Source organism: Onychostoma macrolepis, chromosome 19 (assembly GCF_012432095.1).
Source record: "Onychostoma macrolepis isolate SWU-2019 chromosome 19, ASM1243209v1, whole genome shotgun sequence".
NCBI lineage: Eukaryota > Metazoa > Chordata > Actinopteri > Cypriniformes > Cyprinidae > Onychostoma > Onychostoma macrolepis.
In genome coordinates, this window is record NC_081173.1 from 8076418 (window position 1) to 8100444 (window position 24027).

General features: G+C 42.0%; 1 protein-coding gene across 4 annotated transcripts; it reads right to left on the bottom strand.

Moving 5' to 3' along the window:
- Positions 1-358: 358 nt before the first annotated feature.
- prrc2a (proline-rich coiled-coil 2A) lies at positions 359-24027 on the bottom strand. 4 transcript variants are annotated; one of them, XR_009267236.1, is made up of 18 exons: positions 23741-24010; positions 17941-18092; positions 13167-13344; positions 12700-12796; positions 12378-12453; positions 11853-11996; positions 11436-11686; positions 11239-11321; positions 10987-11135; positions 10668-10770; positions 10369-10567; positions 10134-10226; positions 9465-10005; positions 6969-7204; positions 6302-6593; positions 5996-6218; positions 1199-5881; positions 359-810 (listed from the first exon to the last, which is right to left on the bottom strand). XR_009267236.1 is itself a non-coding variant. In XM_058753176.1 (17 exons), exons 2-17 carry the CDS (start codon positions 18053-18055, stop codon positions 2890-2892), a joined length of 5772 nt encoding a protein of 1923 aa, XP_058609159.1. In that variant the 5' UTR covers positions 18056-18092; positions 23905-24027; the 3' UTR covers positions 359-2889. The 4 variants fall into 4 exon arrangements, 3 of the variants coding, with proteins under 3 accessions (XP_058609159.1, XP_058609158.1, XP_058609161.1); XM_058753176.1 differs by having other exon boundaries at positions 359-5881; positions 23905-24027; XM_058753175.1 differs by having other exon boundaries at positions 359-5881.

Sequence of the window (24027 nt, forward strand, 5' to 3'; positions counted from 1 at the left end):
GAGTAGAGTAGGACCATGTAATATTATGTTAATATAATAAAATATTGAGGTCATCGAATAATATTGCAAAACTGACATTTAAAGTTTATGCTAAGATATGTAAAAATAATAGAAAATCTACAGTGCATGGCTGTATTTTCCCTCTTGGAATGCATATGTGGGTCAATCACAAACCACAAAAAATTAACATGGTTTATAGCAATAATTTTGCACGTTAATAGTAGTAATTGTTGTGAAATGCGTGTACCTAAAACATGTAGAGGAAATCGATGAAATTATGATGGACATGGACAGGCTTTAATTCATATTTAGCATACTCTTAATGACATGGTCATGAAATGAAGTCAAACCACAGAGCTTCCATTAAAACAAAAGATTTTTATTTAACTTTTTCTCTGTATACTTTTTATTATAATAAGACACTTCTCTGCTTGTACATTGCTCCCTTGAACTTAAAAATGGCAACAATTGTGTGTGGGAATGTAAGTTGGGGCGGACAAACTCAGATGCATACCAATATACATACATGTGTGTATATCAAGGTTCCAATAATAAGCCATAGATGCTAGGACAGCAGTAACAACCTCAGGTACCTTGGTATAGTTAGAAGTATAATACAATCTCTGAGTATTTCAAGGAATACACATTGCTATTCGTTTTTACTTGATATTGGTACATATAATGTGACCACATCAATGGTTTAGGCTTAAGAGGGATGATAAACAGCACTGAAAGCCGATGGGAGAACGGCTTCCAACGAATAGACCAACCAAGCTGTATCTGAGGACCAAACCATGCTTCGCAAAACGTCTGCAAGAAAAGTAAAATAAACCCATTTTAGTTATTTTCCTTACTAGGCAGGAAAAAAATATATATATATATCGATTTAACATTTTTTCCCACTGCACTTCATTTGGATAAACATATACACACACACTTGAATGTATATCATGAAAATATCCTAGATAAAATAAACATCCTAGTGTCAGAAAAGGTGGGCAATTGGGACTCGTGTTCGCCTTTCACAAAGCGTTCTATCCTCAAAAGAACACATTACATGTAGAGATCAGATATAAATTCACACATACTTTTTAAATGCCCTACTCACACATACATTTCATTTGAAAGCCCTACTTATTATTTCAAAGCTATTCATTAGACCAAGGCATTCCCAGAAAACAAACAAACCCCAACTTACACCATTAGGATACAGATGCTGGTCAAAATGAGGAGGGAACAATGCTTTGATCCGTTTCTTTTTAGACGTCAAGCATTTGTGGTTTCTCAATAACCTGGGCTCAGGCTCCCTGGATGGGCAGGTTTTGTTTGACGTCAGGCATATTGCACATTGAACCAATGTCTCATTTTGTAACACTACTCAAAAAGGGCCACAGACTCCTTGGCATTGACTTGTGTCTCAATGAGATGACTGGTAAATTGTAGATAAGTCCGAGGATGTGAGCAAGACAGCTGCTCATAGTTCTGAGACATGTTTTGGGGGACTTTGGAAATACACGCTGGAGGAAGAACTTGTGTAGGTTCCTTTTTTTTTAAAAAAAGAAAAGAAAAAGGGACTTTACAATGCAGAGGGTGGTCAAAGAGTGATTCTCTACACTCCCTAGAACTGGTAAGTGAATATAACAGTAGCACAATACTTGTCATGTTCAATAACCTGGAACTGCAGTATGACACCTAGTCAAATAAGATGCCCAATATACAGCTATTCATTTGGAGGAAAAAAAGAAAAGAAAAAAAAAAAAAACACTGAACGATCTTTATTCTAAAGGAGAGTTTTGGAGTCTACTGACTTAATATAAGTGCAAGACAAAAGAAAATCTTTAACGGATGTTCTCGAGAAAAAAAAAATTTTTTTATGAGGATCTGACACTAAGGCTAAGAGTAATTTGATTTGCTCACAACAGAAACAACCTTAAAACTATGTGATCCATGAAGAAGAACTTTTGAAGGACCTTCAATTAAGATCACCGTCTAATAATATTAACAAGTATCATGTGCACTATTAGACTACAATTCCATGCGGAGGCCAAAAGAAGCTAATGAAACTATTTGAAAACCCAAAGCAATGAGCAGAGAGGACCTATAACTTAACATAAGGAAAAATACACCACATAGTTCTGAAAAGTGGGCATTACAGTGATTTTCAAAAAAAAAAAGTCTTGAGCATTGGTGAGATACTTGGCAGGCACAATAGTATGTGAGTTTGAACCAAAAATGAAGAGGGTTTTTTAAAAATGAGTTTTAATGACCTGCTTTGCAGAAAAAAAGATATCCTCACCTTTAAGAGGCTGAAATGAAAAATCAACAACACAAGAAGGGGGAAAACAAATCTATGATACATTTGTTCTCATTAAAAGAGCAACTTCCAGAATCCAACATGTGATGTGAATACACAAGTACATAATAACAACCTTGGCCTTTCATATATACTTCAAGCCACAGTTCTTACAAAAACACACTTAACGTGTGCATACCCAGCATACACAAACTAAGCACAACTTTGTTAGGTTGATGTCATTTTGTGCTTGTATATGCAAACATAAATGGGCCATGTGGTCAAATGCATTTTCAGTCAGGATATATTTCCATTAAAATGGGGTGTAGCATGTAAAATCTCAGAGGAGAGTTTAGGATTTGTGGGAGCATGAAAGGACACAGAGTGGGAATTTCCAAATAAGGGACAAAAAGCTATAAACCAAAAGAACTAGAATGTGTTCATGGTCTTGGTAAATAATCTTTTATGATAATAAGGTGTTAACATGTTAAGGGGGAAGAGGTTTTACAGAAAAGAGTGGCCACTGATAGAGGGATGCATTTGAAATATTTCCAATTAAAAAAAAACAAAAAATAAAACAAAACCAAACCAAAGCATCACTTCCTGTTCTTAGGAGAGGGCCAGTTGCCACGCCTCTCACCACGATTGCCCCCGCCATTGCCAGCTCCACCCACCGCCCCACCAGCACCAGGTGGACCCCTGGGGCCTCTTCCTCCACCACCACCACCACCACCACCACCGACATTAACCCTTCTGTTCTGCCTCTCCATTCCAGGGCGCTGACTGGAGAAGCTTCTCTTGCTGGTGGCCAATTCTTTAGCTGTCATCTCTCTCTCGCCCCCACCGCCGCCTCCACCACCTCTTCCGGATGGATGGTGGTGGTGGTGATGGTGGTGGGAGGAATAGGGTTTACCGCCACCTCCGCCCTCTCTTTCTCGAAACTCAGTGAAATCGCTGCTTTCGGAGGCTGTTTCCCATTCCTCGTTGGCCTGATCAGAGTTCTGGTTAGAGACGTCTGGAGATTTGGTGCCCCCAGCTGGGTTATGGTTGTGATGGTGTTGAGAGTGCGACTGGGAGTTGCCCTGGTAGTGATGGTGGTGGTGGCTATTGAAATGTTGGTTTCCACCCCCAAGGTTGCTGCTGTTATTATTATTGTTAGAAGTTGCGGACACGCTGTGTTTTGCATTTGCAACAGCTGCGGTGGATGAATTGGGAGTGCTATTGGTTTCTTGCAGGGAGTTCTGCAAAGGTGAAGAAGGCTGCTGCTGTTGTCCAGCTACGACTTCAATAATTACACTGCTTCCATTGATACGGGCTGCATTCTCTCGCTCTTGCTTAAGTCTGCGGAATCTGGGAGGCTTGTCCTGCTGATGCTGGGATCGTCCGTGGCGTCTGCGACGAGGGGGGCGCTCAAATCCCCTGTTAGGGAAATCTCGTCCGTCGGGGGCAGACAGAGGAAGAGTCTGGGCAGGAGTGCCAGTGGAATTTGAAGGAACATTACTTGAGGACAGTGGGGCTCCAGCGCTTCCGTTCTCAGTGGACCCCTGTTGGATAGCTGTAGGCACAGAGGGATTAGGTGCGGAGGGATTTGCACTTTGACTCTGAGACTGATTCTGGTCTGCAGCTTTCTTCTTGTCAACATTGGCTCCACGACCTGAATCTTTAGGAGGGGGTGGCTGTGAGGACGTCTGTTGCTTTCGCACAGTTGCAGATTTTGTAGACCAGCCATGAGAACCAGAGCCAGGTCCAGACCTGTGTCCACCAGACACTCCAGCATTGCCTCCACTTCTATGGAGACCTCCTCCAGCACCACCACCACCACCTCTGCCACGTCTAGATGGCACTCCCCTTGGTGTGAACACTCTTGTCTGGGAGTTTCTAATTGGAGCTGAAGAAGATGAAGGGCCTGTTGTAGGGTTCTCCCCTCCGACACCAGTCTTGATGTTCGGCTTGCGGTCTTCCTTGTCAGAGTGAACAAGGTCACTACCAGCACTCTCACTGCCTGTTTCAGATCCTCGTTGTCTCCTCCTCTTTGGCACCTCTTCATATTCAGAGCCTTCACTTCGAGTCTCACTTCGGTTCCTAGCACGTCCCGGATTTGGCTGAGAGCCCCCATGTCTATGCCTACCACTGCCAGATGATGCCTCTCGCTTGTTGTATTCTTGATTAGAAGGTGCATGGTGGTAGCCACTGTTGGCAGCTGATCTATAATCCCTGCTGCTCCTGCCACCTGCTTTGCCACGGCTGCCACCACCTGCACTGCCAGTGTAAGTGCCTCTGTAGCCTCGGCCTCGGCCATAGAACTCTCCTCGGCCACGGCTGGATCGGCTACCTCTGGACGAAGATGCATGGTAAGTTGTGCTGCCTCTTTCAGCAGAATGCTCTCTTTCCCTTCTGGAATGTGGAGCTGAAGAGACAGAATTCTGGATAGAGCTTTCTCCATTTTTGGGTCCTTTACCTGGACCCCCAGTGTTACCTCGCTCCTTTCCGCCAGTTCTGGGTTTATTTGATGAGACTGCATCATCTTTCCCACCGAGTGCAGAGGAGCCTTGAGCCCCAGAGGCCATTTCTTGTTTGGTTGTGGTCTGGCTAGCATTTTGTTCTTTATCTTTACCAGAGCCTCCAGTGGTCTTCTCTCCTCCTCCTTCACCACCCTCTCTTTTCATTTCTTTAAGTACTGGTCTCTTAATTGGACCTGCTCGCTTGGCTGTGGTGCCATCTGATTGAGTAAAGGATTTGTTCTCAGCCCCCTGATTTGCAGGATCTTCAGTATTTCCACTCATTCCAGAGCCCAGAGCCTTTCTGTTATGGGTTGAGCCCCCACTCGTGCTACTGCTACCAGGCCTCGGGCCCCAGTGTGTCTCAGTTTTGTGCTCCCGACTGCGAGGGTTGGCTTTAGGGTGGTGCTGCTGCACAGAATGCTGCTGGGGATGATTTTGTGCATTTCCCATTTTCTCCTGTTTCCTTCCTGAAGCATGAGCAGATCCAGTATCATGTTCCATCGATGGTGGGACCTGATTATGTAAGGACTGTTTTCCACTAACATCTTCTCTGGCTGAGGAAGATGATGATGATGAACAGGAAGGGGAAAGGGACAGCTGATGGAGTGGAGGTGAAGGGTCACTCTTTTTTGGCTCCCCCCCTTTTTCTCGCTCTCTGCCATTCTCTTGCTTATGAGGATGAAGAGAGAAATGAGGGGCGTGAGTGGGGGGAGCATGGTGTTGGAGATGCGAGTTGGTCTCCATGGCCGTGTGATCAGAACGGCCATTACGGTCATAATGGGGATGAGGAGTCCCCCAGATTTGGCTCTGTTGACTACCCTCCTGGTGGCCAAAACCATGGAGTGTCCCTCCACTGCTGGCCCTTTGCTGTAAGTGGGAGCCCATTCTGGATCCATTGTCAGGGTAGCTACTGTAACCTCCTCGTCCACCCATAAAGGGCTGATGATGGGCATGGTGGCTAGCACTCTGGCCCCCAACTTGAATCCCAAGAGGTGGTGGGGTTTGGTTGGATGAGCCAGATGGAGAGCTGGGCGGCTGAATGGGACCTGTGCCTCCCTCCCGCATAAGTACTGGAGGAGTGTCACTTCTAGAAACATTAAAAAAAGAAAAATGTATCATGCTTGAGAAACAAATGAAAGAAATCTGGAATAAAGAATTTTAATAAAAACTGGTTTAATATGTATTAATAGCTTCTTGTTACCTTTGACCTTTGCCAGCCTCCTCTTCCTCGACAGCTTTCTGCCGTAGGGGGGAGCTTAGACCTCGACCCTCAGTACCCCCTGGAAAAACATCTGGTCCCCAAGCCAGTTTGGGATCCATTGGAGGTGTGCCCCGATGGGGATGAGGGGGTCCACCATGCTGCTGCCTTTCAAATGGATCTGACCCAGAGCCACCTGAATCAGAACGCTCTCGACTCATCATCCCTGAAACATAGAAGCCCCTATAAATCTCTGGACACCAAGACTGTCTGACTAATATTCACATTTGATCTCAGTTATTTACTAACCAGAAGGATGCATGCTGGGAGTGTAGTAGTCCATGGGTGGGGGACGTCCCTGCATCATTCGGGGGTCCATGTAGGGCATCATCATCCAGCGGGGATCAAAGTTCATAGGCAGAGGTGGAGGACGTCCCATTGAGCCAGGAGGGTAAAGAGTTGGCTGTTTGGGCCCAGACTGTGGTGTGGTACCTGGAGAGGGGCCCTGCTGATTCTGAGGCTGGGACTGGAGCTGATTTTGGGCAACCTGGTTATGTTGTTGCTGCTGTTGCCACTGCTGCTGCTGTTTGAGAAGTTGCTCCTGTCCACAAATGATACAGACCATATATTATAAAAAAAATGTATTATGTTAAACCCAGTACCTGAGTATAGAGACATGTATTTGTTACTATGTTAAAAGATAAAAATGCTCTTTATATTTTTGCTTGGGTATGAAGTTAGTGTACTCCTATTACAATACTCCAATTAACATAACTCCTGAAAATGAGGACTCAGTCACGCATGTCTAATCTAAAAACTCTAGTTTAATGAGATTAAAACGGTTCAAACAGTTTCTGGGATATAATGCATTTAATATAACAACTGAAGCACTAATTGTGAGAGTCAAATTCATAATATACATTCATTAATGGATACAACATTTTCCATATTTAGAGACTAAACATCCAACACAAACCTGTTGTTGCCTCTGAAAACGAGGAGGAAGCGATTTTTGATACTTGGAAAAGCCTTGCCCAGATGGACCACTTCCCTGTCGTCCTGTTCCACCAACATTTTCAACAACCTTCACTGTGTCATCTCCACCTCTAGTGCGGATATGCACCACAGGTTCCTCCTTGGCATCTCCAGGCACTGGGGCATCCAGGGTTTGTGGATGCTGGGTGGGTTGAGGCTGCAGAGCCTGCTGAGACTCTGGATGAAGAAGAAATCATGCATGTTACATATTACATTTCAACTTCTTTAAAATAAATACTGTAATCTGCTCATCATTTTCATTTTTTTTTTACTTATTTCAAAAAGGGAACCTTTCATATATTCTAGATTCATTACATGTAAAGTAAAACATTTCAAAAGTTTTTGTGTTTTAATTTTGATTAGAGCTCACAGCTCACGAAAGACAAAAATCCAGTATCTCAAAATATTAGAATATTTCCTAAAATCAATCAAATAAAAGGATTTGCAAAACAGAAAAGTTCTTTAAAGTATGTTCATTTATGCACTCAATACTTGGTCGGGGCTCCTTTAGCACAAACTCCAGCATCAGTGAGGTGTGGCATGGAAGCGATCGGCCTGTGGCACTGCTGAAGCACTATTGAGCCTTCAGCTTGTCTGTATTGTTGGATCCACTGTTTCTAATCTTTCTCTTGAAAATATCCCATAGATTCCATAAGGGGTTCAGGTCAGGCATGCTGGCTGGCCAATCAAGCACAGTAATATCATGGTAAGCAAACCACTTGGAAGTGGTTTTGGCACTGTGGGCAGGTGCTAAAGTCCTGCTGGAAAAGGAAATCAGCAAGCTTGTCAGCGGATGGAAGCATAAAGTGCTCCAAAATCTCCTGGTAGAGATGCATTGACTTTGGACTTAAAGTGAAGTGACGTGTGGACACACAAAACACAATGGACCAACACCAGCAGACGTCATGGCAAAGATGTTCAAGTCTTTAACTTGGAGTCTGAGTCAAGTCTCGGGTCTTTGGTCACAAGTCCGAGTCGAGTCTCAAGTCATTTAATGGCTCACTAAAAAAATGTATTGAAATCTTCCTCTTTACGAAGCTGTTTTATAGGCTAGAGCAGGGCTATTCAATTGGTGGCCCGTGGGCCTAATCCGGCCCGCCAATCATCTTCATCCGGCCCAGGGGAAGAGTACGCGCAGGTCGCACACACGCCTCAAACTGTTTTTGCACTAATTAGCTTGTCCACAAGGTTGCAACACTGGCGTGGGCCGTTGTTTCACGGCCGAGAAAGAAAAGGAAGATGCTCAACAACCACAATCTAAATGATAATGACAGTGTTATCAGTCATATCTTCTGGCGAGAAATAGCACAGAGACTGGACGAAGATGATTGTCAAAAGTAGTAACAGTTATAGTTTGAATGGCTGCGCGTTTGACTTTCCACATACGCTGCTGAGCGGCTTCAGCGGGAAAAAAAACGCATACAATTATGTCAAAATGCACAGTTATGGCGAGTTACCTCAGAAACAGAGTCATTTCAGGTCAAGTCTGAAGTCTATAAAAATGCGACTTGAGTCCGAGTTACTAACTCCAGTGCTCATCTCTGCGTCATGCCACCCCAAATCATCACAGACTATGGAAACTTCACACTGGACTTCAAGCAGCTTGGATTCTGTCTCTCCAGTCTTCCTCAAGACTCCAGACCTTGATTTCCAAATGAAATGCAAAATTTGCTTTTATCTGAAAAGAGGACTTTGGACCACTGAGCAACAGTCCAGTTCTTTTTCTCCTTAGCCCAGGTAAGATGCTTCTGACGGTGTCTCTGTTTCAGAAGTGGCTTGGTAGCCCTTTTCCTGAAGACGTCTGAGCGTGGTGACTCTTGATGCACTGACTCCAGCTTCAGTTCACTCCTTGTGAAGCTCTCACAAGTGTTTGAATCGGCTTTGCTTGACAGTATTCTCAAGCTTGCCGTCATCCCTGTTGCTTGTGCACCTTTTCCTACCCAATTTCTTCCTTCCAGTCAACTTTGCATTTAATATGCTTTGATATAGCACTCTGTGAACAGCCACCCCTTTCAGTAATGACCTTCTGTGACTTACCCTCTTTGTGGAGGGTGTCAATGATTGTCTTCTGGACCATTGCCAAGTCAGCAGTCTTCCCCATTATTGTGGTTTCAAAGAACAAGAGATACCTGGAATTTATACTGTAGGGATGGTCATTTATTCAAACTCAAATGTAAATATTCTAATATTTTGAGATACTGATTTTTGACTTTCATGAGCTGTAAGCTCTAATCATCAAAATTAAAACATAACTTTTGAAATGTTTTACTTTACATGTAATGAATCTAGAATATATATAAGTTTCACTTTCTGAAATAAGTTACAAAAAAAAATTAACTTTTTCACAATATTCTAATTTTTTTAAATGCACCTGTATATTGCCCATTCAACCAAAAACACTAGACATTTTTTTTCTAACTCTTTAAGGAGTACTAACCAGTGTTGGAGTCATGGCTGCTGCTGCTGCCAGCCCGCTGTCTGTTATTAATATTCAATCCTAGTGTTGCACCGCTTCCCTGAGAAGATGATAGAGGAGGGTCTTCAGTGTCCACACAGGGTGATGGTGGCTGACTGACATTGGGAGATGAAGCAGGTGCAGACAAGGAAGGACTAGGACTGTTGGTCGGAGCATCACTGGGGGTGCTGGGTTTCATAGTCTGCTGCTGCTGTTTTTCATCAAGTCTTTTCAGCTTCTCTGCACAGGCAGCACGGCGCTCCTCCTGCATTCTCCGCTCCTCCTCTTCACGCCGACGACGGGCACGCTCTACCGCAGCAGAGATCTCAGTTGATGACTGCTTCCTCCGTTGCCGCCATGTCTCATCCTCATCCTCACCCTGTTGCTGGGGATGCAGGGTGTTGGAGGGAGGAGGGGTCGGCCCACCAGGCACTGCCCCCGCCTGCTGCTGTGCCTGGGCACCACTGGGCTTCTGGGGAGCTAGGATGGGGCCTGAGATTGGCGACTGGTTCGAAGGCCGGTCCTGTTGACAGAAGGCGGTTTATTAACTAAAGTTCACCAACACAACCACCACCTCCTAAATCACCAACATGCTTTTGCTAGTGCTTCATGTCGTATCCGTCCTATTTCTTGGACTCTTTCCCCATGTACCTGGCGGTAGTAAGAGTAGGGCCCTTGTCCAAGAAGTGGACCTGGTGGGGGGGAGGGCTGCTCCCTTGGGCCACCTAGTCCAGGCCTACGCCCCTGCATAGGGGTACATGTATCAATCAGCGAGTCATCCAGGAAACACCACGAGCATGTTCCTGTCCTCACAGTGACTGCACATATTTGGCAAAGGCCAGTGGTACCAAGGGCTTGGATCTGGATGGGGAGATGAGATGCATACCTGATAAGATCCTGCATTTGCCTGACTGCTCCAGCTGCTTCCACCCTCCTCGGCCCAGCCTGGCTTGCTGGAGGGGGACGCGGAGCCATCTTCAGCAGAGGAAGGAGGGGTGCGGCGCGAATCCCCTCCACTGTCAGATGCACGGGAGCGTGAAACAGATGCAGGTCCATCTTGGGATCTCTGCTGCTCCCTCGACTCCCTGTCACAACAAAATATAAAAACAAAGTTTTCAAAAAGAACTTCAGTGTGCAAAAAGTTAAATTAATCAACCAATGGTAAAACATTTTGGAAATGCTTACCGGGTTCCATTTTTGTTTTCAGACCGTTCCTCTTCCCCATCATCCTCTCCTTCATCGTCGCTGAACTTCAACTTTGCGGAGTAATCAATTTCTTCCTGTGCTCCTGGAAACAAAGCAAATCACCAATAAAAGGTTACTACGCTGTCGTTATATGTTGTACCTCAATACCAATATTGAAAGAGCAATAAAAATGCTGGGTTACATTTTTTTTTGCTCACTAACATTTAACCACTGTCATTTGTTAAACAACCACAAAATAGGCAAGTTACCCAAATATTCCATTCTAATGTGCCAGAGTAATTGAAAGCATTCCTCTTACCAGCCCAGCCCTCATCTCCATCATGGTCCAGCTCATCCAGCTCCTTCAGGTCATCCTGTTTCAGGATGGATGGGCGTTTTACCACTTCACCCCGGGGGCCTCCAGGGGGCCGCCCATCTGGCCCTACACCACCCTGTGACCGAGAAAACCTGGCAAGAAGTAGTTGGAAGAAAGTTAGGAAAGCCAACTGGACGACTGTAGAAATAAATATTAGTAGATTAATTTCTACTCCGTATAAATAAATATTCTTACCTAGGGGCCTCATTTGGGGGTGGGTACCTGTACGGTCCCTGTGGACCATAAGGGGGTGGGAAGGGCAGGTATGGTGGATACATCTAGAGAAAAAACATCCAGAAAGAACAGAAAGGCTATGAATGCACTGAACAAATTAATCACAGTTTTAGACATTCTCTACAGATGGGCCAAAATGAAAATGTTACAAAACTTACGAAGGGAGGCATGATGCCTCTGTAAGCCTGGAACTGCGGACCAATAGGTGGCTGGGGGAGGGGAAGTGCGGGGTTGCCGGTTGGGGAAGTTCTAGGCGGCCCATGAGAAGATGCATTCTGCTGTGGGATGGGAGGGGCCCCAGCAGCACCCTCCATCACGATGGCTCCCCCAGCACCGCCCTCCGCAACTGCCTCCCCAGCCAGGGTGGGTGCCAATGCCCGGCCCCCACCATCCCGCCAGCTTGTTACGTCTGGAACAGAAAGCAACAAAATATGAATTGAGGAACTTCTGAGCACATGTGAACCGGTACAAATCAAAAGCACTAGAAGATAACAGATATAACATGAATACCACATGCTCCAAAACACAAATCACCACAACAGTTATCGAAAGAAGAGAAAGGCTATCATGCTTACTTTGGGGGCGGAGGCTTGGTCCTGGCCCATACCACTGATCTGCAGTGGCCTGTTCTTTGCCAACTCTGTCCTGGTCTCCAGCCGCCTGCAGGGTGGGAAATTCCTCGCGAGAGAATGGCGACGGTTGGTTTGATGCCTTTCCACCTGTTAAGAAAGCAAAGGGAATTGAATATCTTTGATGTACTGTATAAAAAAGATCCTTCATTACAAACATCACTTCTCTTGTCCAAGCATAACACGATGAAACAAAGATTAACAGCAACAGATTTACAGCAAAAAAAAACATAACTTTACATTTCTTAATATTCCTTACTGAGAAATGTAGTTATTGGTCCTAATTAGAGCAATTCAACTAATGCTCGATTTCAAGTTTATCACCCTAATTTGGTTTTATCATATATTGCTGATTAAAAAAAGTTTTATAATTAAACCAATATTTTATACAGGAAACCCTTTTACTACTTTGAAACTCTGTACACATAGGGAGTTATCATCTGTATGAATGTTCTCGGTACTGTATCTTACCATCTCCTTGTACTCCATGTGTAACACTGGCCGGAGCCCAGGACCTTGGCCCTGCGGCTAGAGCTTGAGTTGGGGCCTAAGATACATACAGAATTGTCAAGAACCAAACAATATACCAGAGTAACAAAAAGAATAATGTACATTAAATGTAATTAATGTACATTTAAGCCAAAAATCCTGAGTTCATTGACTTTAAACATGTTCACTGGTATATGTCTTGTCATACAACAACTACAGCTGTAAGATGCGGGCTTCATTAGCTCAGACTTGTTGAAAAACAAGTGCATAATGTTGGAGATTATTCATGTTTGTGTGATGGCACCTCTTGAGCTGGGGGTGTTCTCGGCACGCTCGGCGCAGACGTCTGTGAGACCACAGGCTGCTGCGACTCCGGCTGCGCTGCTGACAATACATCGGTACTACAGGGAAAAATCAAAACAAAAACAACAAACATTAGATGGCAGGCATGGACATGTATCCAATCAGACTGCATTTATAGACAGCAGAGGGTGGAAGGTATCCAAAGATAATTATGCGTTTTCTACAGTCCAATCAAAACCAGACTTCATGTGATTTTTCTATACAAACAAACTGATTTAAGAATCTGGGTGGTCCATAGTGAAAACGATGCACCATTAGAGCACATTGTCAGTTAATTGAGCACTTTTTCAAAGTGCAGACTGTTATACTGATAGCGATGGAGCTGGTAAGGGTTTTATATTTATTGTGTATTAAATTACACAAAGAAAAATGTAATGTAGCTCCTTCAGAATGGTGAACATGCCTTACCTCTTTGGGTCTGCTTGTTCCTGCTTGCTTGCCCATCCTGTGCCGTCTTTGGGAACGAGCGAGACGTTGGGGTCGTTGCCTTTGTTCTCCGCCTTCAAACTAGGCAAGTTGGCAGGGGGGGGCATGCGTCGTGCAGAGGCAACTTTACCAAGAGACTGTAAGCCATGACGAGGGGCAACTGAAAGTAGAAGAGTGACAGGAAGAGTAAATAAACAAGCGCAGAAACCCAATATCGTCTTGAGGGACGCAGCCTGAGACTAGGCAGGAGAGACTGCAGCATGTGCAAGACCATCAAACTCCCTCATCCATTATGGCTTAGGAATGCTTGGCTGGCCAGTGAAAGTAGCAAGACTATCTTGTGTGGATTTGTTTCAAGTGGTTGACTCGAAATTGACTTGAGGTCAAAAATCCCATTTTAACACTCTCACGACAGACTTGGCCCATGCAAAATAGGTTGAGCATTGCAAAGAGCAGTCGTTGGTGGTTTCAGAAGCTGAAAAACACATCTGTCCCAACTCTCAATCCCCTGTTTGTTCCCTGGAGCCAAGCAGCCTGGAGTGCTGGGAGAATTGTATTTTGGAAAAGAGGGACAGCTGCTTAGAGTTGGTAGTTCAGCTACTGAATAAAACATAAGCAGGGAAAACGATGAACAAGAAGAACTCTGTCTTAGGTCAAACCTCAAAAGTTCAGCGAGCTGCCCTGGACAATGCTGACACAACTGGAAACCAGAGGATCCAGAGTGGGATTTAAGAAATTTAGAAATCAATGAACATGAAGCGGCTTTGTTTCAGAAAGGCCAGACAGATTATGTTCTTAGATTGCACACTGCAAAGAACTGCACTGTCTTAATATGCAACTGCTGTATTACACAGTTGTGGCAAAGACAGATGAGCTGCATCAGTCCAATCAAAACAGCACAGACGGCACAGCAGCCATCACCTCCTGCTAATACATGAAGTGTCTTGCAGTGGAAACCCAGTGCCTTATGATGATTTCCAAGATGCAGAAAAAACAGATGGAATCACAGAATAGAGTCATAAAAATGGAATTTACAGAATAACAGAATCTGACTGAATTTCGCACATTTTGGTTAAGTAAATAAAAAGAAGGGCTGTACACTTAATTAAATTGAGATATGGACAAGCGTCTATAAATATTAAAGGGCAAAAAGACTGCGTGACTGTGAAGGAGCGGACCAGTTTCATCTACTAAACACACTCAAGCACATGTGATGCTCGTGGTGTTTCCAGCATCTGCCGTTTCACCGCATGAGGACATGAACTTCATCTCCAGCGCTGCTTTGAGAGCTCACTTAAGCATTTCACCATTTAATCTGATAAAACTATTGTCGTCATATACACAGAAAGGTCTGTTTAACTTGAAATTGTGAGAACTACATTACTATTTTACATTGGAAATGTACTTAAATTAACAATAAAAATATAGGCCTAACTAAGAAACAATTTTTCGTCCATCTTTTAACTTAAATAACAAACCTCTGTTGTGGAGCACTTTGCCAAATAAAAAAAAACAATTATTGAAATTATTAAATCTTTATTTAATTTTAAAAGAATAATTAAATTGTTACCACCGATTTCGATAATACATTTATATTAAATCATGAATCCAGAAAAATTAAATTAAACATGTCATAGGGTCCTTTTACTGTAAACATTTTTATAAAATTATTAAATTGTTAACTGTTTATCTTTTCATTTGTTTAGACAAGCTTTTTGATAATTTAAATTTAAATGAAACCATTTCAAAAGAAATCCAAAAGAAATAAAAAGATAAAACACAGAATTTGGAAAAAATAAATCAGATTTCATAGGGCACTAAATTAACTTTTTGTTAAAGGGTTAGATCACCCAAAAATGAAAATTGAAAAATATTCAAAATTGTCCTAGCTCTTTCAAGCTCTATAATGGCATGAGCAGGCGGTAGTGTTCAACAGTGCAAATAAAGCGCACACATCCATATTAAAACGAGCATCACATGGCTCCGGGGGGTGAATAAAGGCCTCCTGTAGCGAATCGATGCGCTTTTGTAAAAAAAAAAAAAAAAAAATCCATATTTAGAACGATATAAACAGTTTTGTGTAACTTCCGCTATCTATCATACGCATGTTCACAAAAAACTGAAACTTTCCGGCAGATGACGTAGGACGCCAGCGCAGCTCATGCGCTTGTGAGTCTCGCAAAAACCAACGTTTGTTTACAGGAGCAAAGGAAGAAAAGTTTCCTTACTTTACCAAAGGAAAACCAGTCTCCTCTTGGCTTATATCGAAATCCTCTGACATTTTTCTTTACAAATCTTCGTTTTGTGCTTCTAATTCGTGGCCGCCGTTTTGTTTTGTTCTCTCTCCGCGTTCGTCACTAATCACGCAACACCGAAATCCTACGTCATCAGCCGGAAGGGCTTCCGCTTATGACAGTTAAATGAACACATCTCTCTCACTTCATTACGTTTGAAATATGGTTATTTTTCTTCGCTTTCTTGGTGGGGGAACAGTGAACTGTGTCTAAACCGGACGCCGCATCGCAGCACAACAGGTTGAGTCTGTCTACAGGACATTTGAACTTTGTGTCAGTAGTCATAGACGAGGCAGTTTACTGTGAGGGATTTGTCGTGTCGTATTGCGCCGTATCTAGTGTAGACAGCATCACTGATTATAATGGGTTCTCGCCACGCCACTCGCTCGCGTGAGGTAGACAGGGTGTATTTAACTGTATTATTTCTTTGATATTTATTTTAGTGTTTTACAGGCTGAGTGTTCACTGACTGAAGTGCTAAAATAAACACGCACGTTTGTTAATAGATGATTGAGCCTTATATAATATACACAACACCGCGCCACCGGCGGTAGTTGGTCCATTACCACCGCGGTGGTAAAAACCTGCCACCGTCACAGCCCTAGCCAGGACAAATTTACTATAACTCCAACTGGATTCGTCTGAAAGAAGAAAGTCATATACACAGGGGTTAAAGCAAAAAAAAAATCTGTTGACTGAAAATTTTTCCTCGGCCAAACCCCGATCCACAGCCATACCTGTCACACAACCAGTTTAAGAGCCGTGTTTTTCTTCTTGTAATTAGGAGCGCTTGTCCTCCTAATTAAAAACAAATTTAGGAGCACCTTCTAATCAATAATAAATTCTGATCAAAAATTAGCCTTCCTAATTCGAGGTGACATTTGACTCAAAGTGACTTACAGGGCATTTTCTTTTTTGCAATGGCATCATTTTCATCTGTGTCAAATTTTAAAAATTATGTTTATAAGCTATTTAAAATTTCTATTTAAAAAAAATATATATTAATAAGAAGTAGAATAAGACAAATAAGTTACCAATTATATGAAATTAGTATTAATAAGAAATTAATTTGTACTACAGAGGTGGCACAGAACACAAAAGTGGCTTGTAGGTACATTTTCAGACGTTTAATGAGGCTCAGAGGTGGCATGAGTGCAATTAAATTCATAAATTCATGTGGAGATTAATGTTTTAAATATACAATTTTGAATACAGAACTATTAAATGATTTAAATAACTGAAATTATACAGTAACCCCTGTGTTTGCTTTTAGAGATGAGTAGCGACTCAGCTGTTACTTTATTTGGAACTATTTTCGTTGATGATATAGAGCTGTTGTATTAAATCAATATCACATTTGCAAACTCCCTTAATAATTATTAAAAGCTGTCACTCTCCTTATCTGTGCACAGAAAATCAGGGCGCGCAAGTGAGTTCTCAAAACTCAAAAGCAGGTGCAAATGTGATACATTCCGTCGGTACCTGCGGGAATGAGTAGAATGATTATTAATAGCCGCAATCCCGCGCCGAAATTCAAGTTCTGCTCTGTTCTCTGATAATAACCCGACTGTGAATGATGCGAGCGGCGTTAATGTTGTCAGTGAGAAGCTGCAGCCGTGGCGGGGATGATTTTTGGTGTGCCGGCAACAACAATGCGCTACATGTTTCTTTTCCTCTCATTTATCCCTAATAACTAATGGAGTGAACGCGCAGTTTTTCCGTGAGCGGGAGCACAAAACCCGGAGTGGATGCACAGCGGAGTGAATACAGAGCGCTTAGAGCGGAGAGAGGAACGTGCTTTCACTCCACTCCAGGCTTTGATCACATCCCCCTCAGCAGGCTGAATACACCTCGACTTTCCTTAATTTTAGACCTATTCACACTAAAAATAAGACATTTATTACACTATTTGAGAAATGTAAGCCTATTTACGGCCTTAAAATAATGAAAAGTGCATTTAAGACAGGCGGGAACTCTGCAAATGACGGAAATCCGTCGTAGCGACGGAGAACTTTAATCCCTGTATACACCGAGGATTCCTCGAGGGTGAGTAAATAAAAGGATGAATTTCATTTTTGGGTGAACTAACCCTTCAAACCTTTATTACATTGTTGTTAAATTGTATAAATTTCAAGATTTCAATTAAATAGACATGCTTTTTATTACTAAAAATGTAACAATTAAAGCGGGTAAAATTGGAAATTGGAGAAATTTTATAGAGCCCTAGATATCAATGACAAAATACAGATACAATCACCATGAAACAGATTTTGCAAACCCATTTCAAGATATTCAACAAGTGTTCAAAACTGTGTTCAGAATTGTGAACATTAAGAAATGTGTTAGAAAAGTTAAGAGGGTCCATGTTGATTTCATGCTGACCTGAGTTTAACCCAAGATCGTCCATATCCAGATAGGGACAAATTACCTTAAACATAAGCTTTAAGTCAATGCAAACTCACCAACTGGCTTCTGTGCTTCAAGGCTCTTTCCTTTGTAGGTATCAAACAGGTTGAGAGACGCATACTTGGTTTTGCCATCCTTCCCCTTTGCCGTTTGCCCAGAGCGCTCTGACATTGCGCTGTACGCTCATTGAGTATGGTGAGTCCTGAGACTGACAGAGAAAGAGAGAGTGAAAAGGGAGAACATGATGCTGAGTCGAAGGGTGTCCCCTTTCAAGCTTTCTCATGTTTTCAGGATCAAAATGAACGCTAAAATGAACAGCCAAGTGTAGGCATGAAAGGGAGGGTGTTTGGTATCGTTTATGTTTTACTGAAACAGGCCGTTTTGGCAAATACTATACACAAGACCCAAATCCCTAATATAATTTCTGTGGATTTTTCTCTGTGTAGTCCTTTTCTTATTATCAAACCACATATGAAAGCTACAAGATTGATCAACTTTACATGGGCATGAACTTGGATATTCTGAACACAAGAATCAATGTTTTTAGGTTTCATTATTTCTATAAATTTTTCACAATCTCTCTGAGAAAAAGGAGATTGAACACCATTAAGAAAAAAGGTCCGTTTACGCCACAAACTTTAGAGATACCTACAGCACCCACACAGATAGACAATAATGTTTAGTTTATTATAAGCTCTTTCTGCAGTTATATTCTGGATGAAAACCGGGAGGCTTGTGACTGTCTCATTGACTGAAACATTTAACACTATCAACGCCCAGAAAAGTATGAAAGACATCGTCAAAATAGTCTATCTGCCATCAGTGGTTCAACCGTAATTTTACGAAGATACGAGAATACTATTTGTATGCAAAGAAAACAAAAATAACGACTTTATTCAACAATTTGTCTCCTCTGCGTCAGCGTAGTGCCATTTTGGAGAGTATCAGGGTCAATGGGACGGTAACAAGCCTCCCGGTTTTCATCCAAAATATCTTAAAGGAACACTTTTTTTTGGAAATAGGCTCATTCTCCAACTCCCCCAGAGTTAATAAGTTGAGTTTTACCGTTTTTGAATCCATTCAGCTGATCTCTGGATCTGGCGATAGCACTTTTAGCATAGCTAAGAACTATACTCTCATTCCGGCGTAATAATCAAGGAACTTTGCTGCCGTACCATGGCTGCAGCAGGTGCAGTGATATTACGCAGCGCCTGAAAGTAGTCCCCAGCTAGGTACCTAGTTATAATATAGCTGGGGACTACTTTCAGGCGCTACGTAATATCACTGCGCCATGGTACGGCAGCAAAGTTCCTTGATTATTACGCCGGAATGAGAGTATAGTTCCTAGCCAAATCGGCCTAGAAAAAACTTTTCATTTTCTGCCGGTCTTAGTACACGATATAACTACAGAAGAGTCAAGTTTTAAATAGGACAAATATCGTAACTCTTTGGTCATTTTTGAACGCGATGCTACTGGTCTAATCGGATTCAATGATCTATGCTAAGCTATGCTAAAAGTGCTATCGCCAGACCCGGAGATTGGCTGAATGGATTCCAAAGCGGTAAAACGCAACTTATTAACTCTGGGGGAGATGGAGAATGAACCTATTTCCAAAAAAAGTGGAGTGTTCCTTTAAATTATGTTCCGAAGACAAACAAAGCTTTTACAGGTTTGGAACGACATGGGGGTAAGTGATTAATGATAAAATTTAAATTTTGGGGTGGAGTAACCCTTTAAATTCATCAGCTGAAAAAAAACAAAAAAATTCTGAAAGCAATTCCAATGATATTGTGCCATTTTTCTTATGGCTGTGGTGTGACTTCACTATTCTCATGGAATTGGAATGATTATTACAATTTTATAGTTACAGTTACCATCCCTGGTGTGAACAGGCCTTAAATTTACATCAAATACTTTATTTCTAATCAACCAAACACACACTTAGTTCACACAGAATGCATCTTTAAAAACGCGAGTCGCAGCACTCAGAAATGGTTTTTAAAAAAGCACAGAGCAGAACACCTTTTCCGCCATGCTGTTGTCAAATAAAACAGTTGTCATGCCAAATTGCTACTGTAAACAAAAGCTCTCAATGCTTGCCCTGCCTCCGGGGTCTTCTGATCGGTCAACTGTTTTGGAAATGACATTGAGGAGTGGCACTGCGTATAAAAGCTGATATTCTTTTAACTTGACGTGGCATCTTAAATGTGTGCGAGACACTGCAAAAGACATGAGTGCAACAGGCATACACGTCTGTCTAGCATGAGTTTACATAGAAAAACAATGGAAAATTAGTGCATTGGAATGAAAAAATGCATTCTGTGTGAACGGCCCTTGAATGAGACGAGATGAATGACAACTGCGCAAAGCAACTATTGCCTATTCAATACACACAAATAAGAATAAGCATATAAATGTATGTAATACAATCAATTTTAGATATCACCAGGTCTCTGCTGATTCCCATTACATTTAACCTCTATACATCATTCCCTGTAAACACAATTTTAAGGGATTATCCTGAGAGATCAAAGTTATTCATTAACATTAGCTTAACTCATATTGAATCCAGCATATTCCTTAAATAGCTAAGCCTTAATTTTGGCATACTGAGGAAAATAATTTATTGCCATCATGCTTTTCTCAAAGCATAAAACCTTGTATTAATGTTATGGCTTCTTCATAAAGTCACAGTAATTATTAAAAAACTGACCAAACTGAGTTAAGACTGACAACTGATCTCTTTATAGACTAGGATGGCACAGTTACTTACAACTGAGAAAAACTTAAATCAAATCAATAAATACTATAAAACCATGACTTTTACCAGTGATTTACTGCATTCTGTATATCAGTTTGTTTTCATAGGTCCTCATAGGCACCAACCAACTCAAATCAACTGAGATACTGGGGTGTCCCATATTATCAGTTCAACAGATCTCACAGCACATGACCAGTGTTTACACCAGACCAGACAGAAATTTGCACAAACTCATCAGACAAGCAGCAAGTTCATTCAAACAGTTCCCAAACCATTTTTTTCCACTAAACAAAGTCAGACTTATCAACAAAAACTATTAATGACTTTTTAAAGGCCAGAAAAAGGCAGTTGCAACTGGTGTTACCATGGTGATGCATTTTAAATGTTGTTCCTCTGTTTCTGCCTTGCGAGGGGTTGCATCCATAGCAACACAGGGCTGTCTTTACTGCTAGCCAGTGACGGCCACTCAACTCACACACATTCATAATATCTCTGATTTAGGGATGCACAATAAATCACATGTGATTGTCATGCGCATCTCGTCAATAAAGCCGGTTCTGTGATTAGTAGCAAATCTCCATCACTTGCTTTCAGATGGAGTGGCATTTAATACACACAGCCGTAGATCGCTGACAAGCTACGCAATATCGCATTCATAATCGCACATGAATCCCATTCGATTATGAACTTGATATTGCGTATTTTGTCAGCGAACTCCGGCTCTGTGTAGTAAATGCCGCTCCATCTGAAAGCACGTGATGGAGATTTGCTACTAATCACAGAACCGGCTTCACTGACGAGATACGCATGATCGTCGCACGCGATTTATCATGGAGCCCTACTCTGATTTTAAAATAAACAGAAGTCATGACAACGGTCTTATGTCAAACACTACACAACATTTGCAAAACCACATAAGTAGCCTCCAGTATGACAAATAATGAAACTACCTACATCTTGCCACCTGTAGATTAATTATCACGAAGGTACACAATCTGTTACCCTAAATACAAAGCAGCGTATTAAAAAAAACAGCTTGGTGCTACGTGTTTATTTCCCAATAGTTTTCACAGAGGTCATCCATTTGGACAACACAATAGACTCTCCACAAAATAATAATAAATACAGGTTTCATTTCAAACTTCTGAAAACAGGTTTCAATGTGCAAGTTTTTGAAAATGATACCGTTAATCATAAATGTGAGATTTTGTGAAAATTATGTCATGCACATGCGTATTACGTGGCATGCCCATAGGCCGTTTCTCTCCTAAGCTAGGGTTGATAAAATTGTCTTTGTACTTGTTTCAATTCAAGTTGTGGGTACTTCAGATGTAAAAGTGCTAGCAATCACAGCTGCAATTTGTTTACTGTAAATTTCACTGTGTTTTTCTACAGTGTGACATTCAGCATGACACAGAATGTTTAAATGCCCTCCATTCAGTCAGACAACATTCATTATCATTCCTTACAAAAAATTACAATGACAACCATAGGTTTTGCCAAAATAACAGCTACCAGTTCTTAGAATATTTGGATGTGCCACCATTCTCAATACCACAAATATTCTTAAATGTTTGCATAAGGTGCGATAGCCTTGGCTAACATAAAGCACCATTGCGCTAAGGGCATCCCGAGTTTGAATCCGGCCCGAGGATCTTTCCCAATCCCTCCGCCCGCCCCCCTCTCTCCCACCTCGCTTCCTGTCTCCTCTACACTCTCTCCTATCATAATAAAAACAGCAAAAAAAAAAAGTTTGAATAATTTATGATCAGTACTGTAGTAACTAGTAATTTGGGCCAATTTTCTCACTCTCAATATCATAAATTATTCTTAAAATGTTTGTATAATCCCATATATATTTTAAGTTAAAGATTTTACAATAACAATAACTGTAGTAAGGTGTTAATTTGGCGGTGATTTTGCAAAGGACAACTAAAACAGCACCTAAAATTCTGTTCAAAAACAAAACTGCTCCAACATGAATAATAAAAGCCCCGATCTGTTTGTGAAGAGCACAGTCCAAAACCGTCCTGCTTCTCTATTTAACACACAAACGCTATCGCAGTCTACTACACATCACTGTCATTGAATGGGGCAGATGTAGATTAGGAATAGCAGCGATGGCCAGTTGGCAAAGCTTGTAAAATAATCTCTACGCAACATGAAGCAGCGCTGGCGAACAGGAGCTGCGTAGAGATTATTTTACACGCTTTGCCAACTGGCCGTATGGCCACAGAGCAGCTTTACACAAAAACGCTTAGATAATTCATCTAACCTTACGGAAAGCCGGGTATCTGCTATAAAAACCGGGTGGCTGATATATTACAAACCCGGTGAATTGTCTGTTTTGACTGGTTAACTCGATTCTTGGAGCCGCGGCCTCCATGTTTCGCGCTGGGAGGAGGAAGGGGGAAGACCTATGTTTCATAATATACGTAACTTCAAAATAACACATCACTTCAAACAGGTGTAGTAATCTAGCCATTGACTAGATAAATCGGAGAAGGTGACAAATATAACACGGGAGAAGAAATGGTCAGTATAATTGATGCTGCGGGTTTGGCTAAAGGATTTGATGGCGAGAACAAAACAAAATGGCGGCGGTGAAGTGAGGCCAGAGCTACAAGCACATTAGCATCGGGATTTGTGACGATTTAACAACACGGGCTTCATCTAGAATCCGAGTTCAAGGATTTTAGAGTGCGATTTAATACACGTTTACGCAAAAAAGTCAACCGGAGCCTTGATTTGAACCAAAACAATGCACTTGTCTGACATGCAGTCTCAGTCAAAGCACGTCTTATGTATTTCTTCAATCTAGGCAAACTACTTCAACTCAACATGAACGTAAAACTTGCTAAAATGGCTAGCGGTGTAAATGAAAACCTCACAGGCTCTTATTAAAAACAATACGGCAACGATACATCTTCGCCAGGATGTGTGACACACACAAGCTATGCCGATAGCATGCTAACGTTAGCCGACACCGACCGATGAAAAGCAGGACAGCTGGACCCCAACACTACGGTCACAAACACCTCTATAATAAAACCTCTTTAGCGCACTCGAATGGTCATTAGACACAGCTACTAACCTGGTCTTGTCCCGACTTGTCTCGAGGTTGTATCGTTGAGTTATTAGCAATAATCGTGAATTAGCTACCGTTAGCACGAGCTCTTACAAAAGCTCAAAACAGGATTATGTGTTGAAGAGATCTGATGAGGATTGCTGAGGACGGATGTGTGCAGTGAGGCTTACTTGTACTCCTTTTTCTTTTTTCCAGAAAACAAATGAAAAAGGAAAAATAAAATAATATTGCGGGGGGTCGATCCGTCACTATTAGAGCCGTCAACGGCTTCTGAGGATGGTAGCGCAGAGAGG